Source organism: Pan paniscus, chromosome 2 (assembly GCF_029289425.2).
Source record: "Pan paniscus chromosome 2, NHGRI_mPanPan1-v2.0_pri, whole genome shotgun sequence".
NCBI classification, from domain to species: domain Eukaryota; kingdom Metazoa; phylum Chordata; class Mammalia; order Primates; family Hominidae; genus Pan; species Pan paniscus.
In genome coordinates, this window is record NC_085926.1 from 47,110,954 (window position 1) to 47,133,563 (window position 22,610).

At 43.9% G+C, this 22,610-nt stretch overlaps 1 protein-coding gene and 1 long non-coding RNA gene across 8 annotated transcripts in view; one reads left to right on the forward strand and one right to left on the reverse strand.

Annotated features, from left to right (window-relative positions):
- SETD2 (SET domain containing 2, histone lysine methyltransferase) overlaps positions 1-9,213 on the reverse strand; it is a 147,401-nt gene extending 138,188 nt beyond the window's left edge. For 5 of the 6 annotated variants that reach the window (XR_010111422.1, XR_008624731.2, XR_008624730.2 and 2 more), the window contains exon 1: positions 8,971-9,210. Coding sequence is in view for 3 of the 6 variants with exons in the window: in XM_055109801.2 (XP_054965776.1) it covers positions 8,971-9,041 (71 nt within the window). In the remaining 3 variants the exon portion in view is untranslated. Of the gene's footprint in view, positions 1-8,970 lie in introns of all 6 variants that reach the window. The other variant, XM_003818444.6, reaches the window with a different exon arrangement.
- A 199-nt stretch (positions 9,214-9,412) lies between these two features.
- LOC134729893 (uncharacterized) overlaps positions 9,413-22,610 on the forward strand; it is an 84,192-nt gene continuing 70,994 nt past the window's right edge. For both annotated transcript variants that reach the window (XR_010111424.1, XR_010111425.1), the window contains exons 1-2: positions 9,413-9,695; positions 14,290-14,517. This is a non-coding gene — a long non-coding RNA (uncharacterized LOC134729893). The remainder of the gene's footprint in view (positions 9,696-14,289; positions 14,518-22,610) is intronic.

Sequence of the window (22,610 nt, forward strand, 5' to 3'; positions counted from 1 at the left end):
TGAGCCCAGGAGGCGGAGCTTGCAGTGAGCCGAGATTGCACCACTGCACTCCAGCCTGGGCGACAGAGCAAGACTCCATCTCAAAAAAAAAAAAAATCTTAAACATACTATCAGACCCTGTTATTGTTTTTAAAATATCACATTCATGGTTAGTACATAGTAATAAAGTACTTCCAAAACAAATTTAAAGTTATCCTCAGAGATTGAAAAAGACTAAGAGACATGACAATTAAATGCAATGTGTAATACTAGATTGAAAAAAAAAGACATCTTTGGGACAACTGGCAAAATGTATAAATTACATATCAGGTAACAGTGGGATTACAAATGTTAAAATGTCTGAATTTGATTACTGTATATTGATTATCTAAGACAATACTTGTTCTTAGATAACACTATCAGATATTTAGGAAAGAAAGATCATGATGCCTGCAATTTACTCTCAAAAGGTTCTGCCAAAAGTAAATAAAACTTTTTTTAAAATATAGAAAGGTAATACAAACGTGGCAAAATTCCAATTACTGGTTAATCTAGGTTAAAAGTACATTATGGGAATTCACTGTGCTATTCTTGCAACTTTCCTGAAAGTTTAAAATTTTTTCAAAATAAAAAGTGTTTTCTGCCAGGCGCAGTGGCTCACACCTGTAATCCCAGCACTTTGGGAGACTGAGGTGGGTGGATCACTTGAGGTCAGAAAACCAGCCTGGGCAGCATGGCAAACCCCATCTCTACAAAAAATACAAAAATTAGCCGGGTGTGGTAGTGTGCACCTGTAGTCCTATCTACTCAGGACACTGAGGTGGGAGGATCGCTTGAGCCTCAGAGGCAGAGGTTGCAGTGAGCCAAGATTGTGCCACTGCACTCCAGCCTGGGTGACAGAGTGAGACCCTGTCTCACACACACATAAAAAAGTGTTTTTTTGTTTTTGTTGTTTTTTTTTTTTCTGTCAGAAAAACATTCTAACCTGATTTCAGTGACTTAGGTGTAAATGGCTTAGTTTCCAATATAAACTATCTCTCAGGGTTTTACAATAATAGTTCTTAGTGTATTACAAAATCAAGTACTCTACGGTACTCTTGGAAGAATTAACAGAAATGAAGCTAGTCAACTTTTTTAAGAAACTGAGCAAAGAACAATTAGCAAATTGAGCAGCCTCTTAACCAGGATAGGTTCAGAGAGGCTCCATCAGAGCCACGTAGTAGATTTATGGACAGAGAAGCTGGTCAACTTTTGATTCTCAAACCCAGGCTGGCCATCCTGCTTCCATCCAAAACCTGACAATGCTCATGGAACAATGAATATTAGGGTTGAGAAAATTTATTACAAATATCTATTACAGAATAAACTGTAATGTATTAAACAAAATTTTTAAGTGAATAAATTAAATCAATGAGTCACTACAGTGAAAAATGACTGAGAAGATCTGGAAACACCAAAGTCCTGCTAAGGAAACTAGGAAAGTATGACTGATAGATAATCTTGTATGTATAAAATATGGCTTGGCAACTAGAGACAATTCTTAGGAAAACACAATTGTATCAACAGTTGCTTGATACTTTTCTAAAGACATAATGTGTCAATAAAAGGAGAATGGTATGCCTAAAATGTAGCAAAAGCAAATGGCAAAGAGGGACATGAATATTAAAGGGGTATACCCTAGCCTAAGCACTAGGATAGTTCAACAGGCTTTCCATACTTACCAGCAAACCCTCCAAGTACTATATTGGCCTCCTGTGCATCTCAGTAGCCCAAAGAAGGTAACCTGGCCTGTAGCACCATACCTCCATCACTACAAAGCTCTCTCTCTCATCAGAAAAATGGATTCAACTGTCTATAAAGCTACTAAAGGTCCAGATTATATATGAAATCTGGTAACCACATGATACTTTCTCTCAGTTGGCTTCCTAAGGTATCTCTATCTTCTCCATTCTAACATGAATTATAAGAATTTGACTTGCTGGGCACGGTGGCTCACATCTGTAATCCCAGCACTTTGGGAGGCCGAGGACAGGAGTTCGAGACCAGCCTGGGCAACACAGCAAAACCCTGTCTCTATAAAAAATAAAAAATTAGCCAGGGCCAGGTGCAGTGGCTCACGACTATAATCCCAGCACTTTTGGGAAGCCGAAGCAGGAAGATCACTTGGGCTTAGGAGTTTGAGACCAGCCTGGGCAACATGGTGAAACCCCAACTCTACAAACAAAATTAGTTGGGCATGGTGGCATGTGCCCATAGTCCCCGCTACTCAGAAGGCTGAAGTGAGAGAATCACCTGAGCCTGGGAAGTTGAGGCTACAGTGAGCCATCATCGCGCCACTGCACTCCAGCCTGGGCAAGAGCGAAACCCTGTCTCAAAACAAAAAAATTAGCCAGGAGTGGTGGTGCACATTTGCAGTCCTAGATACATGGGACAATCACTTGAGCCCAGGAGTTCAGTTACAGTGAGCTATAATCTTGCCACTGTACTCTAACCTGGACAACAGAACAAGTCCCTAAAAATAAAAAATTAATATAGAATCTGACTATCCTGACTGCTTTGTATCTCATTTGAACATGCTGAAATATTCTTTCCCAGTTAAACTTTCTTTTGACCAAATTTGCCATACTTTCACATCATGGCGTCTCATAAGTACCGTTCTTTCTAGCTGACTTGTTCCATTCAATACTAACAATAAAAGAACTGACCGGGGGCGTGGTGGCTCATGCCTGTAATCCCAGCACTTTGGGAAGCCCAGGTGGGTGGATCACCTGAGGTCAGGAGTTCGAGACCAGCCTGACCAACATGGAGAAACCCCATCTCTACTAAAAATACAAAAGTAGACAGGCATGGTGGCGCATGCCTGTAATCCCAGCTACTCGGGAGGCTGAGGCAAGAGAACTGCTTAAACCCAGGAGGCAGAGGTTGTGGTGAGCCCAGATCACGCCATTGTACCCCAGCCTGGGCAACAAGAGCAAAACTCCATCTCAAACAAAAAAAGAAAAGGAAAAAAAAAGAAACTAACACTGTCCTAATTCTTAAATTCTCATAAAACCCTTTGCAGATGATACTACCATGATCTCCACTTTATAGGTAAGGAGTAATTAAGAAACTTGCCTAGGTTCACAAAGCAATTAAGTAAAAGAGATGAGATTCTAAACCAGGAGTTCTGTCTCCAGAGCCCAGGGATTTAACTTTTTTTGTGCCCTATACCATTTTGGCAATCTAATGAAGCTTGTGGATTCCTTCTCAGTCTAATATTTTTTAATGCATAAGATAAAATACATATGATTGCAAAGGAAGACAATTATATTGAGGGGAAAAAACCAATGTGTCATATTGCTTAGTATGTGCTTCTCAATCTAGTGGATTTTGATATAATGATAAACATATTTCAAGAGTCTATAAAAACCACAATACAGTTTGCCTTTGAACAACATGGGCTGGAACTGTCCAGGTCCACTTATACACAGATTTTTTTCAATAAAAGTTACACACCTTGTGCCTGCCTCCAGTTCTACCTCCTCCACCTCTGTCACCCAAGACAGCAAGACTAAAACCCCCTCCTCTTCCTCCTCAGCCTACTCAGTGTGAAGACTACAAGGATGAAGACCTTTATGATGATCCACTTCCACTTAATGAATAATATATTTTCACTTCCTTATGATTTTAATAACATTTTCTTTTCTCTAGCTTACTTTCTTGTAAGAATACAGTATATAATACACATAACATACAACAAAGTATGTGTTAGTAGACTACGTTTTCAGTAAAGTCAACAGTATCCTAGTAGCAGTTAAGTTTTGAGGGAGACAAAAGTTATATGCACATTTTTGACTGTGTTGCAGATTGGTACTTCTAACTCCCATGTTGATCAAGAGTCACCTGCATATTTTATTATTAAAATATCTGATTTCTACACAAATCACAATTAATACTACTGTAGTTTGTTATTTATATTAGTAATTGAAAGAAATGCTAACTTCTAGTCAGAGGTTACTGAAGAGGTAATTTTCCCAAGTTCACAGATGTCATCCATGTTAAAACCTCAAACTGCACACTAAAACAGTTTTCTTAACACAGGCATTTAAAAAACCAATCAAGCCAAGTGTGGTGGTACACATCTATAGTTCCAGCTACTCAGGAGGCTGAGGTGGGAGAATGGCTTGAGCCCAGGCTGAAGACCAGCCTGGGGAAAATGTAAGATTCCATCTTAAAAAAAAAATAAAAAGACCAATCCTTGGCCCTTCTCTCTTTCTACCAAGGATTCTCTGGTAATCTCATCCAGCTTCATGGCTTGAATAATACCTAAACTGGTGAAAACAAAATTTATCTCCATTCCAGACCTTTCCCCTGAACTTCAGACTTGGTTATCAAATCAACTCAATATCTAACAGGCAATCTCAAACTTACTATGCCTAAAATTGAACTCCTCCTAATCTAGTCCTCAAATTTGCTCCTTTTAGTCATCACTGTCTTTGTTGATGGCAACTTTCTAACGCTGAGACCAGAAACCCTGGAATCATCCTTGGTTCCTCTCTCACATGTCATATTAGTTCCATCTTCAAAACATATCCAGTATCCATCCATTTCTCACTACTCTTATGTTACCATCTTGGTACTGGCAGCATCTCTTTTCTGGATTACTAGCTAGCTTCCTTACTAGTCTCCAGGCTTCCACTGTTGTTCCCTTTGCAATTCAAATGATCCTTTGAAACTGAAAGCAGACTATGTCACTCTTCTGTTCAAAACTCTTGGCAAAGTTCTTAGAATGGCTTTACAAGACTGTAAAAAAGCTAAACCTCAGCCGAGAGCAGTGGCTCACACCTGTAATCCCAGCACTTTGGGAGGCCAAGGCAGGTGGATCATGAGGTCAGGAGTTCAAGACCAGTGTGGCCAAGAAGGTGAAACCCCATCTCTACCAAAAACACAAAAATTAGCCAGGCACAGTGGCAGGCGCCTGTAATCCCAGCTACTCAGGAGGCTGAAGCAGGAGAATCGCTTAAACCCAGGGGGCAGAGGTTGCAGTGAGCCGAGATCACACCACTGCACTCCAGCCTGGGGGACAGAGTGAGACTCCATCCCAAAAAAAAAAAAAAAAAAAAAAAAAAAGCTAAACCCCATCTCACCCTAACCCAGTTTATTATTACACCTTCTTGCTCATTCCATTCTAGCCATAATGGGCAAAACTCACAGGTCTGCCTCAACACCTTGAAACTATTCCCTCTTATTGAAATGCCTTCACCCCAGTTATTAACATGGCTACTTCTCCTTTAAATCTTTCCTAAATATCACTCTCTCAAGGATACTCACCCAGTATACCTCACTTTAAATTGCAACCTCTTCCTCAACAATTCTGAATCCCCCTTACTCTATTCAACTTTCCAAAGCACTTACCTTTGAACACTCTACATTATTTATTTAATTTTATTATTTTTTTTTTCGAGATGGAATCTCCTTCTGTCCCCCAGGCTGGAGTGCAGTGGCACAATCTCAGCTCACGGCAACCTCCGCCTCCAGGTTCAAGCAATTCTCCTGCCTCAGCCTCCCGAGTAGCTGGGATTACAGGCGCCTGCCACCACACCAGACTAATTTTTTTTTTTTTTTTTTTTTTTGGTATTTTTAGTAGAGACGAGGTTTCACCATCTTGGCCAGGCTGGTCTCCAACTACTGACCTCAGGTGATCCACCCACCTCGGCCTCCAAAAGTGCTGGGATTACCGATGAAAGCCACCCCACTTGGCCAGAACATTCTATATCATTTATTATCACCCCTATTAGGATGTAAACTCCACAAGGGCAAAATTTTGTTTTGTACACCAATTACCCCTAGTGTGCCTATGTTTGGCATACAACAGACATGCATATGTTCAAAGACCTGCACCTCTATCACTGTAAAGTACTTGCCTATCTCCTTCATTAAAAGAGTTCCTTAAAGACTAACTGGATCTACTTTGCCGTGTCCTCAACACCTGTCCCTGGGCCTGCCCCATAATGGACACCCACTGCACAGATACTCAAGTGATTACGGCCATTTTCACCTGAAACACAATGTCCTCTATGCTGCTGAAAAAAAAAGACATCTTGCAGCTGTGTCTGATTAAAAGCATGGGTACAAGACAAACCCAGAACATCAGACGCTAAGTGTTACTTCAGTCAAACTGAATTTACATTTTTGCCTCAATTTCTTCATATGTCTAAGTACCATTTCAAACCATCCAAAGTCTAAAAAGGGCACTTGGTCATTCCTCCCCTGAGCCATGTTGCCCACCTAGTCTTTTCATCCTCAACTTAAATCCTACCTTTTAACTTTTCCCTGATGACCCCAACTAGAAGCACTTACACGTGCCACATTCTGCGCCAAGTGCTCTTCATGCATTATCTCATTCAATCCTCCCAAAAAGCCCCAGTAAGTTGTTAACCATTATAATACCTATATAAAAGATGAGAAAACCCAAGTTCAGAGAGATGAAGTCATCGTCCAAGGTTAAAATAGTGTTCAGATTCAGGTCTGACTCTGAAATCCAGGTTTTTTAAACCCTATACTGCCTTTCTCTCTCCTCTCTCTAGCATTATAAACACTAACTAGCTTACTATCTCAAGAGTTTGCTGTCACTTCACTTCTCTAGCCTTCATTTTCTTCATATGCCAAACAGGTGATATTGCTCAGGATACCTACCACGATCCCCTCCAGTCTTTATAGTATTATGAAAAAAAGGAAAAACAAAACAACAACAACAAAAAACATGTTACAATTCTTTACTCCATACAGGTTAATACACAAGAAGAGGCCTGGCACAATGGCTCATGCCTGCAATCCCAGCACTTTGGGAGGCCAAGGCAGGAGGCTCACTTGAGGCCAGGGATTCAAAACCAGTCTGAGTAACGTAATTTTTTTTTTTAATTAGCTAGGTGTGGTGACACATGCCTATAGTCCCAACCCAGGAGGCTGAGGCAGGAGGACTGCTTAAGCCCAGAGGTTCAAGGATGCAATGAGCCATGATGACACCACTGCACTCCAGCCTGTGTGACAGAGTGGGACCCTGCCTCTAAAAAAAAAAAAAAAAGTAAAAAATACACGAGAATTTAAAAATATATAATCACTGTTAGAAATCCAAAGCAGTGGACTTCTACTACATTAAAGCAATAAAAATTAAAACTCCAAAACATGTAAAACCATAAAACATTCTTGATTCCTTCCCCACTCAGGTCTACCAAAGATGCACTTCTGAGTCCATTTTCCCACATATTATGAAAAATTGTTTTTCCCCAAGAAGTGTAAGGATGTGATCCTTAAAGCTTCCGGACTTCACCAAACAACCTGGTAAAAGGAAGTGAAAGCAGGCACTTAGCCTATTCAGGGGTTAGCATGTTACTTTGTACAGAGCAAGTGCTATATAAACATTTATTGAATCGTAATATAAAATTTTTTTTGAGGTTTTTCAAACTAAAAACCTATAACATGAGCTTTGTAATTGGACTGATTGTGCAGTAAATCAAAACAATCTTACCTAACTGACCCTGCCAGTAGCAAAACAAAAAGACCAATCTAATTAAGGTAATGTTAACCAATGGCCAAGAACCCATGAAAGGAAAAAGCCATGTTAACTTACTATTGCAAGTAAGAGTTGGGTTTTTAGAAAAGCAAAATAATGATTTATCTTGTTGTGCAGAAATGACCAACACCTCAACAGAATCCGTTTGTGTTGCAATCAAAACTATCAATTAAGATCCAGACATTTCTGGACCAATGTGAGAAGATGTGGCAAGGGATTCAAAAACGAGCCAGAGCAAACCTAAGGTAAAATGTGTCAAAACAGCAAAGCTCTTGGAATCATCCTGGTCATAAAAGTTTGACAGTTTCATGTGAAACCCCTATCAACCGATAAGTTTTAAATCAATAGTATATTCCTAGGTCTAACACCAGCAAACGGTGTTTAAGAACGGCTTTTCAAAACAATGATCTCGTGAGGGTTCAGGGAAAGAAGTGACTCCAGGCTTTCTGAGGTAGCAGATACAGCAGCAGATTCAGACCTCAAGAGAAATGTAAAGGTGTCCTAGACTGAAAAATTACTATTGGGCAAAACTGTGTCTCGGTTTTCCACAACATTGTCTTCTTTAGAGAATCCTCAAACGATTCTTGGTTTTTAACCAAGTCTTCACAAGAAATAGAAAGTCATCCGGTTAGGGTAAGAGATTCCTGTTACCAAGAAAATTGTGTCCGAAAGTGTGAAAATCTCACAACCTGCAAGAAAATGTATGTCCCTCAGGAGGCTTTCATTTTCAAGCGGAAAAACAAACCCGGTGTCACCTCAACAACGGGACCACACAAACCTCGCCATTACAAAACCCAAGTGCCAAAGGTGCACAATGTGAAGCCGGAAGCACTGCAAGGCCAGGATCGAGTTCCCAGGAGGAAAAAATCAAACTCAGGAGTGCAGCGCGGGCCCCTCCACGGCCCGGGGGCCAGGCAACCCGCGCTAGGCCCTTCCGGTCCGAGGCGCCGCCGTCGCGGGGAGGTCGGGCGACGGGTCGAGCTTCCACCCGAGCCCGGGGATTCGCGGCCTACCCTCACCGGCGCCCTCTTGCCGGGCCCGGCACCGGCAGCTCCTCCGACTCTGCCCTTTGGCTAGCAGCGGGGCCCGGACGAGCCGCGAGGAGCCCGCGAGGACCGCCGAGCCCCGGGATGGCCGGGTCGGTGCGGACACGGCGGTAACCGTAGGGACCGTGGCCGCCCCTCCCCCACCGGCCCGGCCCAACCGCCGCCGCGACACGAGCAGCGGCGCCAACGCTGGGCCCAACCGCGGGCCTGCTGCGGCCCCGGCCAAGCGGCTCGAAGTGGCGGCGCGGGCCTGCTCCCGACACCGACCGCGCGAGGCCACCGTGGGCCCGTTACTCCTCGCGCCGGCCCGCGCCGCCACCCGTCAGGACGCGCCGCCCTCGGCTGGGAATAAGGCGGCCGACAGCAGCGGGGGGCCGCGGAGCTGATACTTACTCAGGGGTCGGGTGCTCCGGGTCGTAGAAATCCCCCATCTTCGGAGGCGGCTGCGGCTGCAGCTGCTTCATCGGGAGCGGCTGGAGACGGCGACGCGAGCCCCCTCCCCGCAGCAGGGCGACGCGGGGGAGGGGAGGGGAGGAGGCCGCAGGTCCGACCGCGGCGGCGGCGGCAGGGGCGGCCCGCGTCGCTACCTCGCTCGTCGCTCCCTCCCTCCCTCGGACGCCCGCCAGCCGCTCTCTCCCTCTCACCCTCACACCGGGAGCGACGCACACCCCACCCGCCCCTCAGCTTCGCAGGCCCGGCCCCTTAAAGAGACACACACGGGCCACCGATCTGCCGCCAGTCGGCGTGCCTGCAGCTGTTGGCTTGACCCCAGGCCGGGACGGGCGGAGCGGAACACTGCCCGGCGGGTCCAGGCCGACCGTGCCTGTGGCTCTCCGGAACAATAAACCCCCGGCCCCAGTGATGTGGGCCAGACCGGACCTGGAGAGGCGGCACCGCGACCCCTCCCGCAACCCGCCTGGCGGCCGGGGGCAGCGTGACCCGGCCCGCTACCGTGTCACAGCTGGCGACTGACAAACAGCAGGCGACGTCGGGAGAACTCCCCGAGACACACGAGACATCAGCCTTCTCGCTCCGCGGCCCTGCAGGACCTGCCCGCCGGGAGCCCCGGAGTCCGCGGCAGCGCCGAGGGCCCCTCCCCCAGGCCTCTGGGCTCTGAGGTAACGCGGCCGCGGCTGCTCCCGGGCCCCTCGTCCCACTCGCCCCTCTCTTTTTTATTTTTCCTCGCCCTCTCTCTCCCTTGCCCGTTCATCTCGACCCTTTAGCAAGCATGGAAGCCCAGCGAGGCGGGGGATTGCTCGGAGGCCGAGCTCCCGGCAGCCTCCTCCGCCCTCCTTCCCGCTGTGCCCTCGGGGCTCCTACCTCCACCTTGGCGCGGCGTTCTGCCCCCACCCGAAGTCTCCAAGGCGGCAGCTCCCCTCTCCTGTGTGGTTCTTGGGGCCTTAGAGGCAATGTCATGAAAAAAAGGGTATTAATCACTTTCCTACAGAAATGATAAGATGAGACTAAGTAGAATAACTTGAAAGAGCTACGAGTTGTTATTTTTGGAAGGAGAGATAGGAACGCGTAAATCCAATAGCTAAACTTTCTAGACGCTGAAGAGTTTTTGGCGATAGATCATTTTGACATTGGGGGTTCATAGGGTTAGCGTTTTTTGTGTTGTTGTTGCTGTTGTTTTTCCACTAGAATTTTGAATCGGATTTTACCAGCAATTGGTAACGGAAAGGAAAGGATGTGTCTTCCAATTGAGAAACAGTGGTTAAAAACTGAAAGTGGGCCAGGCGCGGTGGTTCACGCCTGTAATCCCAGCACTTTAGGAGGCCGAGGCGGGCGGAGTAACTAAGGTCAAGAGTTCCAGACCACACTGGCCAACATGGCGAAACCCCATCTCTACTAAAAATACAAAATTTAGCCGGGCGTGGTGGCGCACGGCTGTAATTCCAGGTACGCGGGAGGCTGAAGCAGGGGAATCGCTTGAACCCAGGAGGCGGAGGTTGCAGTAAGCCCAGATTGTGCCACTGCACTCCAGCCTGGCGACAGAGCAAGACTCCATCTCAAAAAAATAAATAAATGAATGAAAATAAAAAGTAAATTAGCTGGGCGTGGTGGTGCGCCTGTAATCCCAGCTACTCGGGAGGCTGAGGCAGGAGAATCGCTTGAACCCAGGAGGCGGAGGTTGTAGTGAGCCCAGATCGCACCATTGCACTCCAGCCTGGGCAATATAGCGAGACTCCGTCTCAAAAAAATAAAACCACAACAACAAAAAAAAACTGAAATATGATACGAGAGAATAAACATCCTTCAGTGGTTAACTTTTTAAAATAGCCTTTATATGTATGTAGGCTACAGTGTCTATTAGTGTTTTATAATCATTGTTTTTCACTTAGGGATTATTTTGGCTTTTGTTTTTTTTTTTTTCCTGGTACCTTTAGGGTTAGCATGGAGGTCCAGGGTCCATCTGACTCCCTAGGTTCGAATCTCCCAAGGCCATTTTTTTAACACACCGTGATTATTACTAATTTCCCTGTGGTTTTTCTCATTATAAAATGAGAATATTGCTGCCGACAGGTCTTCTCATTATTGTGAGGATTAAATGAGCTATTTGTTAAAGGCTTAAACTTTCAGTAAACGTCAGCATTCTTCAGCCATGATAGTGCAGAGTTTAAGAGCTAGCTCTACCTGGCATTGTGTACCAGGCACTTTCTAGCCCTGTGACATTGGGATGCTTGCTTCTTATGCTTCCCGTGCCTCACCTGTAAATGGGGTATTAGCCACTGTGCAGAGAATGTTGTGAACATGCTTGCACAGTGCCTTTCATTGAGTAAGTGCCCAGTAAGTGTTATCTTTTGGGCTTTGAAAGAATAGATTGAGGCCCTGTGCCTTAGATGCCACATAGGCAATTGGGAGTCACTTGACCTTGGACAGGCAGGAAAGGACAATTTTAGGTGGAGGTGGTTGAAACAATGTGAGGTGGTAAGGACCTAAGCTGAGGTGAATGAGAAAAAAGCAGTCAGGTGCAGGTTTCCTATTTCCTTAATAAGAAAGTAAGCAATTCTCTTGCAGGAGTTACAGCTGGGCACTGGAATGCCTGGTCTCATGATAGCATTGGTTTGGTCAGAACCCAGTGCAATAAGCTTGTCAAGCCATGGGAATCAGTGAGAATTCTAAGCCCCAAACAGAAACAAATGAACTGGGTTTTTACAGGCAGTGCCTTCATCTATAACTGCACTCAGAGTTCTTTGGACTCATATTTTTAAGTCAAAGAGAATGCATGCTTGGAGCACATACTTGGGCCTGGCCTCCTGATCAAAGCTGTGGAATAATTCGGTTTTTCGTGTTATTAAATACTGACCATCCCCTACTTTCTGCACATGTTTAAAGGAAAAATGTCTAAAAAGCCCTAGCATGAAATATTTGAGGCATTCACTCCCAGAGTGCTAAAATCGTAAAAGCCTTTATAATTTCAGCTGGGTGTGGTGGCTCACGCCTGTAATCCCATCACTTTGGGAGGCCGAGGCAGGTGGGTCACCTGAGGCTGGGAGTTCAAGACCAGCCTAACCAGCGTGAAGAAACCCGGTCTCTACTAAAAATACAAAAATTAGCCCGGCGTGGTGGCACATGTCTAATACCAGCTACTAGGGAGGCTGAGGCAGGAGAATCACTTGAACCTGGGAGGCAGAGGTTGCAGTGAGCCGAGATCATGCCATTCCACACCAGCCTGGGCAACAAGAGCGAAACTCATCTCAAAAAAAATATATATATTTATACTTTCTCCTACTGTTACTGTCTCCTGTGGGTCAAGACCAACCCTATCCCAGGAGATTCCAGGGTTGCCAGTAGTGACCCTGAAACAAAATCATCTCTTGCCTTAGGGAAGACAGAAGGCCAAAGGTCAATCACTCTCCACAGGTAGGCTTCGGGTACCTGGTAAGGGGTAGTAGAAAGAAGAAATGTAGACCGGGTGCGGTGGCTGACGCCTGTAATCCCAGTACTTTGAGAGGCCAAGGCAGGCGAATCACCTGAAGTCAGGAGTTCGAGACCAGTCTGACCAACATGGAGAAACCCGGTCTCTACTAAAAATACAAAATTAGCCGGATGTGGTGGCACATGCCTGTAATCCCAGCTACTCTGGAGGATGAGGCAGAAGAATCGCTTGAACTCTGGGAGGTGGAGGTTGCGATGATGAGCTGAGATCGCGCCACTGCACTCCAGCCTAGGCAACAACAGCAAAACTCCGTCTCAAAAAAAAAAAAGAAATGTAGGTCGGGCACAGTGGCTCATGCCTATAATCCCAGCACTTTGGGAGGCCGAGGAAGGCAGATCACTTGAGGTCAGGAGTTCAAGACCAGCCTGGCCAATACGGTGAAACCCCATCTCTACTAAAAATACAAAAATTAGCTAGGCATGGTGGCGCACGCCTATAATCCCAGCTACTCGGGAGGCTGAGGCAGGAGAATTGCTTGAGCCCGGAGCGGGGTGGAAGTTGCAGTGAACAGAGATCGCATCACTGCACTCCAGCCTGGGCAACAAGAGTGAGACTCAGTCTCAAACAAAAAAAATGAATAAAATAAATAAATATGTATTTTCTCCTCTGTAGCATAGAAACATTTACTATCAACATCTTAGCATTTTGGGGAGCAGGAAATGAGATAATGTCTGACAAAGTACCTAATGCCTGTAAACTAATAGCCATACAACAAAAAATTGGCTACCTTATAAATTTAGGTAGATATATGAGGCTCAATACAATTGAAGATTTAGATTTAGTCAGTATACAGAATAAAGGCAGCATAATTTAGAATAAATTACTCATTCACATAAGTTTTGTTATATTGTTATAACTGTTTTATTAACTACTGTTAATCTCTTAGTGTGCCTAATTTATAAATTAAACATCATAAGTATGTATGTATAGGAAAAAACAAAGTATATTTAGGGTTCCAGGCATCCACCAGGGGTCTTGGGACCTATCCCTTGTAGATAAGGTGGGGACTACTGTAATTACAACTTTTTTTTTTTTTTTTTTTTTTGAGATGGAGTCTTGCTCTGTCGCCCAGGCTGGAGTGCAGTGGTGCCATCTCAGCTCACTGCAAGCTCCGCCTCCCGGGTTCATGCCATTCTCCTGCCTCAGCCTCCCAAGTAGCTGGGACCACAGGCACCCGCCACCATGCCCGGCTAATTTTTTGGATATTTAGTAGAGACGGGGTTTCACCGTGTTAGCCAGGATGGTCTCGATCTCCTGACCTTGTGACCCACCCACCTCAGCGTCCCAAGCCTAATTACAACTTATTTTTATTTTACAACTTATTTTACAACAATGAGCTACCGCACCCAGCCTAATTACAACTTATTTTTATTCCTATTCATTCTGCACATCCCAACACAAGGCAAGAAGAATCTAGAAAACAATGCACAACCTACATTGAGCTCCACCTCCTATAATTCCTATTAGATGTTATTTGTATCAAGTCAGCACCCTCCTACATAGTATTATTATACTCTGTAGTTGTTTTTCCTATACAGATAATCTTTCTGTTACATATTGCTTTGTTAACAGATTTTAATTACATAATATATCTATCTTACCAACTTTATAAGTTTGTTGTAGGCAGAAGCAATCTGTCTTTCCTATTTTATAGTGTTTGAGGCTGTAGGTAGCAAGTGTTGAATGAATAACTACTTTGTTACTTCTGAAAAGCTTACTTTTTGATTAATACTTTTCCTTTTTACCAATTCCTTTTTCTTTTTTTTCAGGCTCATCCATGGAATACCAATTCTTTTTCTTAGTGTTCACATTGGATTTTTCTGTTAAAAATAGATTGTTGGAGTTGGCTAACAAGTTGATGACTTCCAGTCAGGCACTCTCTTCTGTAAAGTCTCTTTTGTAAACTCCTACAAGCAGCTATTTCACTGGATTTGAAAAGACTGACTAAAAAGAACCATGCACTGTGACTCTCAAGTATACAGGAATATTGTTATTAGGTAATTTTTTTTTCAATATGCGTTAACCTTGTCTTCCCTACAATTTTCTTTTTCTATTTTTTTTTTTTTTTTTGAGATGGAATCTCACTCTGTCGCCCAGGCTGGAGTGCGGTGGCACAATCTCAGCTCACTGCAACCTCTACTGCCTGGGTTCAAGTGATTCTCCTGCCTCAGCCTCCTGAGTAGCTGGGATTACAGACGCGCGCCACCATACCCAGCTAATTTTTTGTATCTTTAGTAGAGACGGGGTTTCACCATCTTGGCCAGGCTGGTCTTGAACTCCTGACCTTGTGATCCACCCGCCTCAGCCTCCCAAAGTGCTGGGATTACAGGCATGAGCCACGGCGCCCAGCCTCCCTACAGTTTTCAAACATTCAGAGAGGTGATTATGGTGTATCTTTTATTCTGTTTTGCTTTGGATCTTGGCGTTCTTCTAGAGAACTCATCTGCTCAGGAGCTTCTCAGTGCATCTTCCCTCCCAAACTTGTCTTACCCAGCAGAGAATGAATGTACTCGAGATTACCAGTTTTGCAGATGAATAAACCAATGATTCCAGAGGTTATGGTGCATATCTAGAGTCACATGACTAAGAAATGATAAAACCAGGATTTCAGCCAGGTTATCTGATTCAAGACATTTTCAGACAAAAAAATCTGGAGTTTGCCACCAACAAGAAATGATCCTAGCCTCAGCATCTCAGCCCACACTGGGAGTGTCAGGTGCTGAAAAAAATTTTTTTTAATTTTACATAGTAAATAATTTTATAAAAAAGAAAGAAATGATCCCTTATACAAGAAGGAATGATAAAAATATTAGTAAATAAGTGGTTAAAACTAAAAACTTTTTACCATACAAAGTAATAGTAAGTAATTTGTGTGGTTAATAAGGTAAAGCAAGATGGAACTGATACTCTGGACAACAAAGTCATATATTTAGAAGCAGGATGAGTGGAGTGATGGTTGGAGTTGAAGTTTTCCAAGGTCCTGGTATTGTTTGGGAAGTGGGTAAAAATACTGATTAACTTTAACCTTTACTCTTTTAAGTGTATAAGATAAAATATGTAGGGTAACTGCTTTTCCAAATTAACAGAAGAAAATAGAATAAAGAAAAATACAAAAAAAAGGCCGAGCATGGTGGCTCACGCCTGTAATCCCAGCACTTTGAGATGCTGAGGTGGAAGGATTGCTTGAGACCAGGAGTTTAAGACCAGCCTGTGCAACATAGCCAGACTCCCTCCCAGCTCTACAAAAAACAAAAGAGATTAGCCAGCTGTGGTGGTGCACACCTATAGTCCCAGCTACTTGGGAGGCTGAGGCAGGGGGAATACATTTCAGTTTTAAAGAGTGCAAAATGGACAAGAAAATAAAACTTAGGCCAGGTATGGTGGCTCACGCCTGTAATCCCAGCACTTTGGGAGGCTCAGGCAGGTGAATTGCTTTAACTAAGGGGTTCAAGACCACCCTGGACAACATGATGAAACCCCATCTCTACCTAAAATACAAAAAAAATTGGCTGGGTGCGGTGGCTCACACCTGTAATCCTAGCACTTTGGGAGGCTGAGATGGGCAGATCACCTGAGGTCAAGAGTTCAAGACCAGCCTGCCCAACATGGCAAAACCACATCTCTACTAAAAATACAAAAATTACCCGGGCATGCTGGCATGTGCCTGTAATCCCAGCTACTTAGGAGGTTGAGGCAGGAGAATCACTTGAACTCGGGAGGCGGAGGTTGCAGTGAGCCGAGATCACGCCACTGCACTCCAGCCAGAGCAAGACTCCATCTCAAAAAAATTAGCCAGACATCATGGCACATGCCTGTGGTCCCAGCTAGTCAGGAGGCTGAAGTGGGAGGATCTCTTGAGCCCAGGAGTTCAAAGTTACGGTGAGCAATGATCTTGCCACTGTACACCAGCCTAGATCACAAAGCAAGACTCTGTCTCTTTAAAAAAAAAAAAAAAAAAAAGGCCAGGCATGGTGGCTCACACCTATAATCCTAGCACTTTGGGAGGCTGAGGTGGGCGGATCACTTGAAGTCAGGAGTTCGAGATCAGCCTGGCCAGCATGGTGAAACCCCTTCTCTACTAAAAATACAAAAATTAGCTAGGCATGGTTGCATGCACCTGTAGTCCCAGCTATTTGGGAGGCTGAAGCATGAGAATCGCTTGAACCTGGGAGGCAGAGTTTGCAGTGAGCTGAGATTATGCCACTGCGCTCCAGCCTGGGCAACAGAGCAAGATCCTGTCTCAACAAAAAACCATTTCACCTCTTTATGTGGCTTCTAGAAAATTTAAAATCACATTTGTGACTTCCATTTTATTTCTCTTGGACAGCACTGATCTAGGATATATATAGAACTAATGTAAGTGAATAAGAGAAAGACAACCCAGCTTTTTAAATTGGTAAATACCTCAGAAGAGGAAAAATTAATGTCCAGGAAACATTTGAAAAGCTGTTTCAGGGAAATCAGGGTGCTGGTCAGAGTGTTAATTGATACAATCATTTTGGAAGACAAGTTGGTTGGCATTACCTAGTAGAGTTGCATATGGGCATATCTTAAAACCCAACAATTGTTCTTAGATATACAAATTAAAACTCTTGCAAATATACACCAAAAGACATGTCTAGGAATGTCCATAGCAGTATTGGCAAATGGGCAAATGTCTATCAACTATAGTATATATAATGAACTACTATTAAACAGCTTAAAAGGCAGGGTCTGCATTTGTTGCTGAGGCAGGAGTATCACCTCAAACACTTGGGCTCAAGCGATCTTCCCACCTCAGTCACCCAAGTAGCTGGGACCACAGGTGTACTCCACCATGCCTGGATTTTTTTTTTCCCCTGTCTTATGGTGCTGATGTATAATTGTTTTTTAGTTTTTTTAGAAACAGGGTCTCGCTATGTTGCCCAGGTTGGTCTTGAACTCCTGGCCTCAAGTGATCTTCCCACACTGGTGTCCCAAAGCATTGGGATTACAAGCATGTGCCACCAAGCCTGGCCATAACTGAAATTTTTAGCTATGCCTACCAAAATGGTAAAGTCTTGGGGACATAATAATGAACAGGAAATAAAAGGCATAGAATGTTTTTCCATTTATGTAAAGTTTTAAGAGTCAAAATTAAACAACAGATGGTGTTGAGAATTAAATATGGGAAAACTATAACCAAGAGAAAGGTAAAGAAAAATTTTAGGATAGTTTTGGTTTGGTTTGGTTTTCCTTTCTGAACAGGAAAAGGGATTATATAGGGGACACCCAGGAGGCCTCAGAGCACAGGTAAATTTGTATTTCTTAAACTAGTTAGTAAGTGGACAGATATTTGTTTTGTTATTTTGTCTACACTAGATGTAATGAATGTTATTTATATCTATTTATTATTCCGTAACAACTATGTGTGTGCGTCCTTTGACCCAGCAAATTCTATTTCTAAAATTTTGGTTCACGGAAATAAAAGCACTCGTACATAGACTAAATGTACAAATTAATGGTATAATTTGTGGTGGGAGAAATGAAGTGAATGCTCATAAATAAGGGAATGGGTGAATATATTTTGTAACATCCATACAGAGGAGTATTATACTGTCATTAAAAAGAATTGAGTTTGCCAGACATGGTGGCTCACAACTGTAATCCCAGAACTTTGGGAGGCCGATGTAGGAGGATCACTTGAGCTCAGGAGTTGGACACCAGCCTGGGCAACATAACAGGACTTCATATCTACTAAAAATAAAAAATTAGCTGGGTATAGGGTCATACACCTATAGTCCCAGCTACTCAAGAGGTTGAGGTGGGCGGATTGCTTGAGCCCAGGAGATGGAGGCTGCAGTGAGGCAAGATCGCGCCACTGCACTCCAGTCTGGACAACAGAGCAAGACCATGTCTCAAAAAATAAATACATAGTATATGCATATGTATTTAGATATCTATTAAGAAATTAGGCCGGGCGCAGTGGCTCACGCCCATAATCCCACCACTTTGGGAGGCCAAGGCAGGCGAATCATCTGAGGTCAGGAGTTTGAGACCAGCCTGGCCAACATGCCAAAACCCTGTCTCTACTAAAAATACAAAAATTAGCCGGGCATGGCACGCGCTGGTAATCCCAGCTAGTCGGGAGGCTGAGGAAGAAGAATCACTTGAACCCAGGAGGCAGAGGTTGAGTGAGCCAAGATCACACCACTGCACTCCAGCCTGGGCAACAGAGTAAGATTCCGTCTTAAAAACAAACAAAAAAAAAAAACAAACAAAAAAACCCTCACACTATATTCCAAATCCTGAAATAAGAAACAAATTTGCAAATTAAGAAATTATTGATTAACTTATTGATTATTGCTCAGAAAACGTACCTTATTTTTACTCTGAAATTCACTTTATTTATAATACTTTAAAACAATTTAGCTAAAGTAGTGTTTATAGGATGTTACTTCTCTGGTTAGACATGTTTCACACAACAGTTTTCAATGCTGAAAATTCATTTGATAATTTTAATCACAATTTATGATTGATTGATGGATTAATCAGTAATTTAGATGCCATAAGAACCATTGAAAGGAATAATCTGACTATTGCTCATTGTACAATCTTGATCATTAGTTATAAGCCAAGAATCTGATATCCCACTCTTGAATTACATTTTTCAATGTGTGTATTTGGTCAACAACAGGTCTCAGTGAGCCGAGATCATGCCACTCCACTCCAGCCTGGGTGACAGAGCAAGACTCCGTTTCAAAAAAAAAAAAAAAAACTGAAAATACCAAATATTGACAAGGATTTGGAGCAAGTGGAACCCTCATACATTGCTGATGGAAATGCAAAATTATACAGCCAATTTGGAAAAATAACTGGGTGTGTGGTGTGCACCTATTTTTCCAGCAACTTGGGAGACTAAGGTAGGAGGATCCCTTGAGCCCAGGAGTTTGAGGTTACAGTGAGCTGATGGCGCCACGGCTCTCCAGCCTGGGTGACAAAATAAAACTGTCTCAAAAAAAAAGAAAAAAAAATGATGCTATAAGAAAAAAACTATATACCAATGTCCTTCATTAACATAGATACAAAATGTTTAATCACAATTTTAGCAAATTGAATCCAACTGTCTCCCCCACCCCCACATCTATCTATATATCTATATTTGTTTGTTTGTTTGTTTTGAGACGGAGTTTTGCTCCTGTTGCCCAGGCTGGACTGCAATGGCATGATCTCGGCTCACTGCAACCTCCACCTCCTGGATTCAAGTGATTCTCCTGCCTCAGCCTCCCGAGTAGCAGGGATTACAGGCATGCCCCACCACGCCTGGCTAATTTTGTATTTTTAGTAGAAATGGGGTTTCACCATGTTGGACAGGCTGGTCTCAAACTTCTGACTTCAAGTGATCCGCCCGCCTCATCCTCCCAAAGTGTTGCGATTACAGGCGTGAGCCACTGCATCCGGCCTTGTTTTTTTGTTGTTGTTTTTTTTTTGAGACAGGGTCTTGGTCTGTCACCCAGGCCAGAGCGAGTCTCATGGCTCACTGTAACCTCTGCCTCCTGGGCTCAAGGAATCCCACCTCGGCCTCCTGAGTAGCTGGGACTATAGGCACAAGCCACCACGCCTAGCTAGTTTTTGTTTTGTTTTGTTTGATTTGGTTGGTTGTTTTTTTCTTTTGTTTTTGTTTTTGTAGAGATGGCATTTTGCCATGTTGCCCAGGGTGGTATCAAACTCCTAGGCTCAAGTGATCTACCCACTTCAGCTTCCCAAAAGGCTAGGATTGTAATCACATCTGTAGGCATGAGCCACCACGCCTGATAAATCTAACAATACATTAAACGTAAAATACCAGGCCAGGTGCAGTGGCTCACACCTGTAATCCCAGCAGTTTGGGAGGCCAAGGCGGGTGGATCACCTGAGATCAGGAGTTCAAGACCAGCCTGACCAACATGGTGAAACCCCATCTCTACTAAAAATGCAAAAATTAGCTGGGCATGGTGGCACACGCCTGTGGTCCCAGCTACTCGGGAGGCTGAGGTGGGAGAAGGGACTAGCCTTGTCTCAGATGAGTCTTTGGACTTCTGAGTTAATGCTGGAATAAGTTAAGACTCTGAGGGACTATTGGGAACACATAATTGTATTTTGCAATGTGAGAGGGACATGAGATTTAGTGGGGCCAGGGGTGGAATGATATGATTTGGGTCTGTGTCCCCACTAAATCTCATGTCGAATCCCCAGTGTTAGAAGTAGGGCCTGGTAGGAGGTGATTAGATTATGGGGATGGTTTCTCATGAATTGCTTAGTACCATGCCCCCTTGTGAGTTCTCACAACATCTGGTTGTTTAAAAGTGTGTAGCACCTCCCCACCCTCTCTCTTGGTCTAGCTCCTGCCATATAAAATGCTGGCTCCTGCTTTGCCTTTCACCATGAGTAAAAGCCTCCTGAGACCTTCTCAGAAGCAGATGCTGCCATCCTTCCTGTACAGCCTGCAGAACCATGAGCAAAATAAGCCTCTTTTGTCTATAAATTACCTAGTCTCAGGTATTTATTTATAGCAATGTAAGAAAGAACTAATACAAGTGGTTTCACTTCTTATAGCCTAAAACTACCTAGCATGCCTTTGAAATTGCAACTGCTTTCTATTTCTTATAATTCAGACTTGTCTTTTCATTCCAATGAAATAACCAATTCCTGTTATTTCAAAACCAAAGAGTGCATGAGGGTGAATTATATTACCCTGAAGAGATGAGACAATGACTCTGTCTGAACCATTCAGCTGGTCTAGGTGACTAGAGACTGTGCAGAGATGTCAGGACTGTTGCCTAGGACACAAAGCAGACTTACAGGGCATTCCTCACTAAAAGAACATTTTAGGGACACTTACTTATCCAGAAAGGCATAAATAAGGAACTGGTAACCCTGATAACTTGAGAACCCTACTGCTACCTGGTGATTAGAGGCAGTCTGAGACACATAAGAGAGTGATTCAGGCCAGGAGTGGTGGTTCACACCTGTAATCCCAGCACTTTGGGAGGCCAAGGTGGGTGGATTGCTTGAGATCAGGAGTTTGAGACCAGCCTGGCCAGCATGGCGAAACCCCCCTCTACTAAAAATACCGAAGTTAGCCAGGTGTGGTGGCACATGCCTGTGATCCCAGCTACTTGGGAGGCTGAGGCACGAGAATCACTTGAACCCGGGAGGTGGAGTTTGCAATGATCCAAGATTATGCCACTGGACTCCAGCCAGAGCAACACAGTGACACTCTGTCTCAAAAAAATATATATATATTTTGGGACCTGGACAGGTGACCATGGTGAGACCTTTGAAGACATATGTATGTCCATAGCATGCATATGTCTTTGAACTGTGTATCTTGAAGTAATGTTATGTTAAATTATGTAATAGATAATCATAAAGTGTCTGAGTCATTTCTAAGTAAGTTAAAATGCTGAGATATCAATTTAATCTTTTAGTTTTTTGTTGTTGACTTTAGACATCTAGAAATATAAAGCATAATCAATTTAAGAATAAAAAATACGGCCTGGGTACAGTGGCTCATGCCTATAATCCCAGCACTTTGGGAGGCCGATGCGGGCAGATCGCTTGAGTCCAGGAGACCAGCTCGGCAACATGGAGAAACCCTGTCTCTACAAAAAATATAAAAAATTAGCCAGGTGTAATGGCAGGTGGGTGTGGTAGTATGCGCCTATAGCCCCAGCTACTAGGGAAGCTGAGGTCAGATGATCACTTGAGCCTGGGAGGTGTAGGTTGCAGTGAGCCAAGATTGTGTCACTGCCCTCCAGCCTGGGCAACAGAGTGAGACCCTGTCTCAAAAAGCAAAAACTATGCAAATAAGGACAATTATTAACAAAACAATCTGAAATCCGTATCTGAAAAGTGTTTCTGGCCAGGCGTGGTGGCTCACACCTGTAATCCCAACATTTTGGGAGGCCAAGGTGAGTGGATCACTTGACACCAGGAGTTGAAGACCAGCCTGGCCAACATGGTGAAACCCTGTCTCTACTCAAAATACAAAAATTAGCCAGGTGTGGTGGTGCATGCCTGTAATCCCAGCTACTTCTTGGGAGGCTAAGGCAGGATAATCGCTTGAACCCGGGAGGCAGAGGCTGCAGTG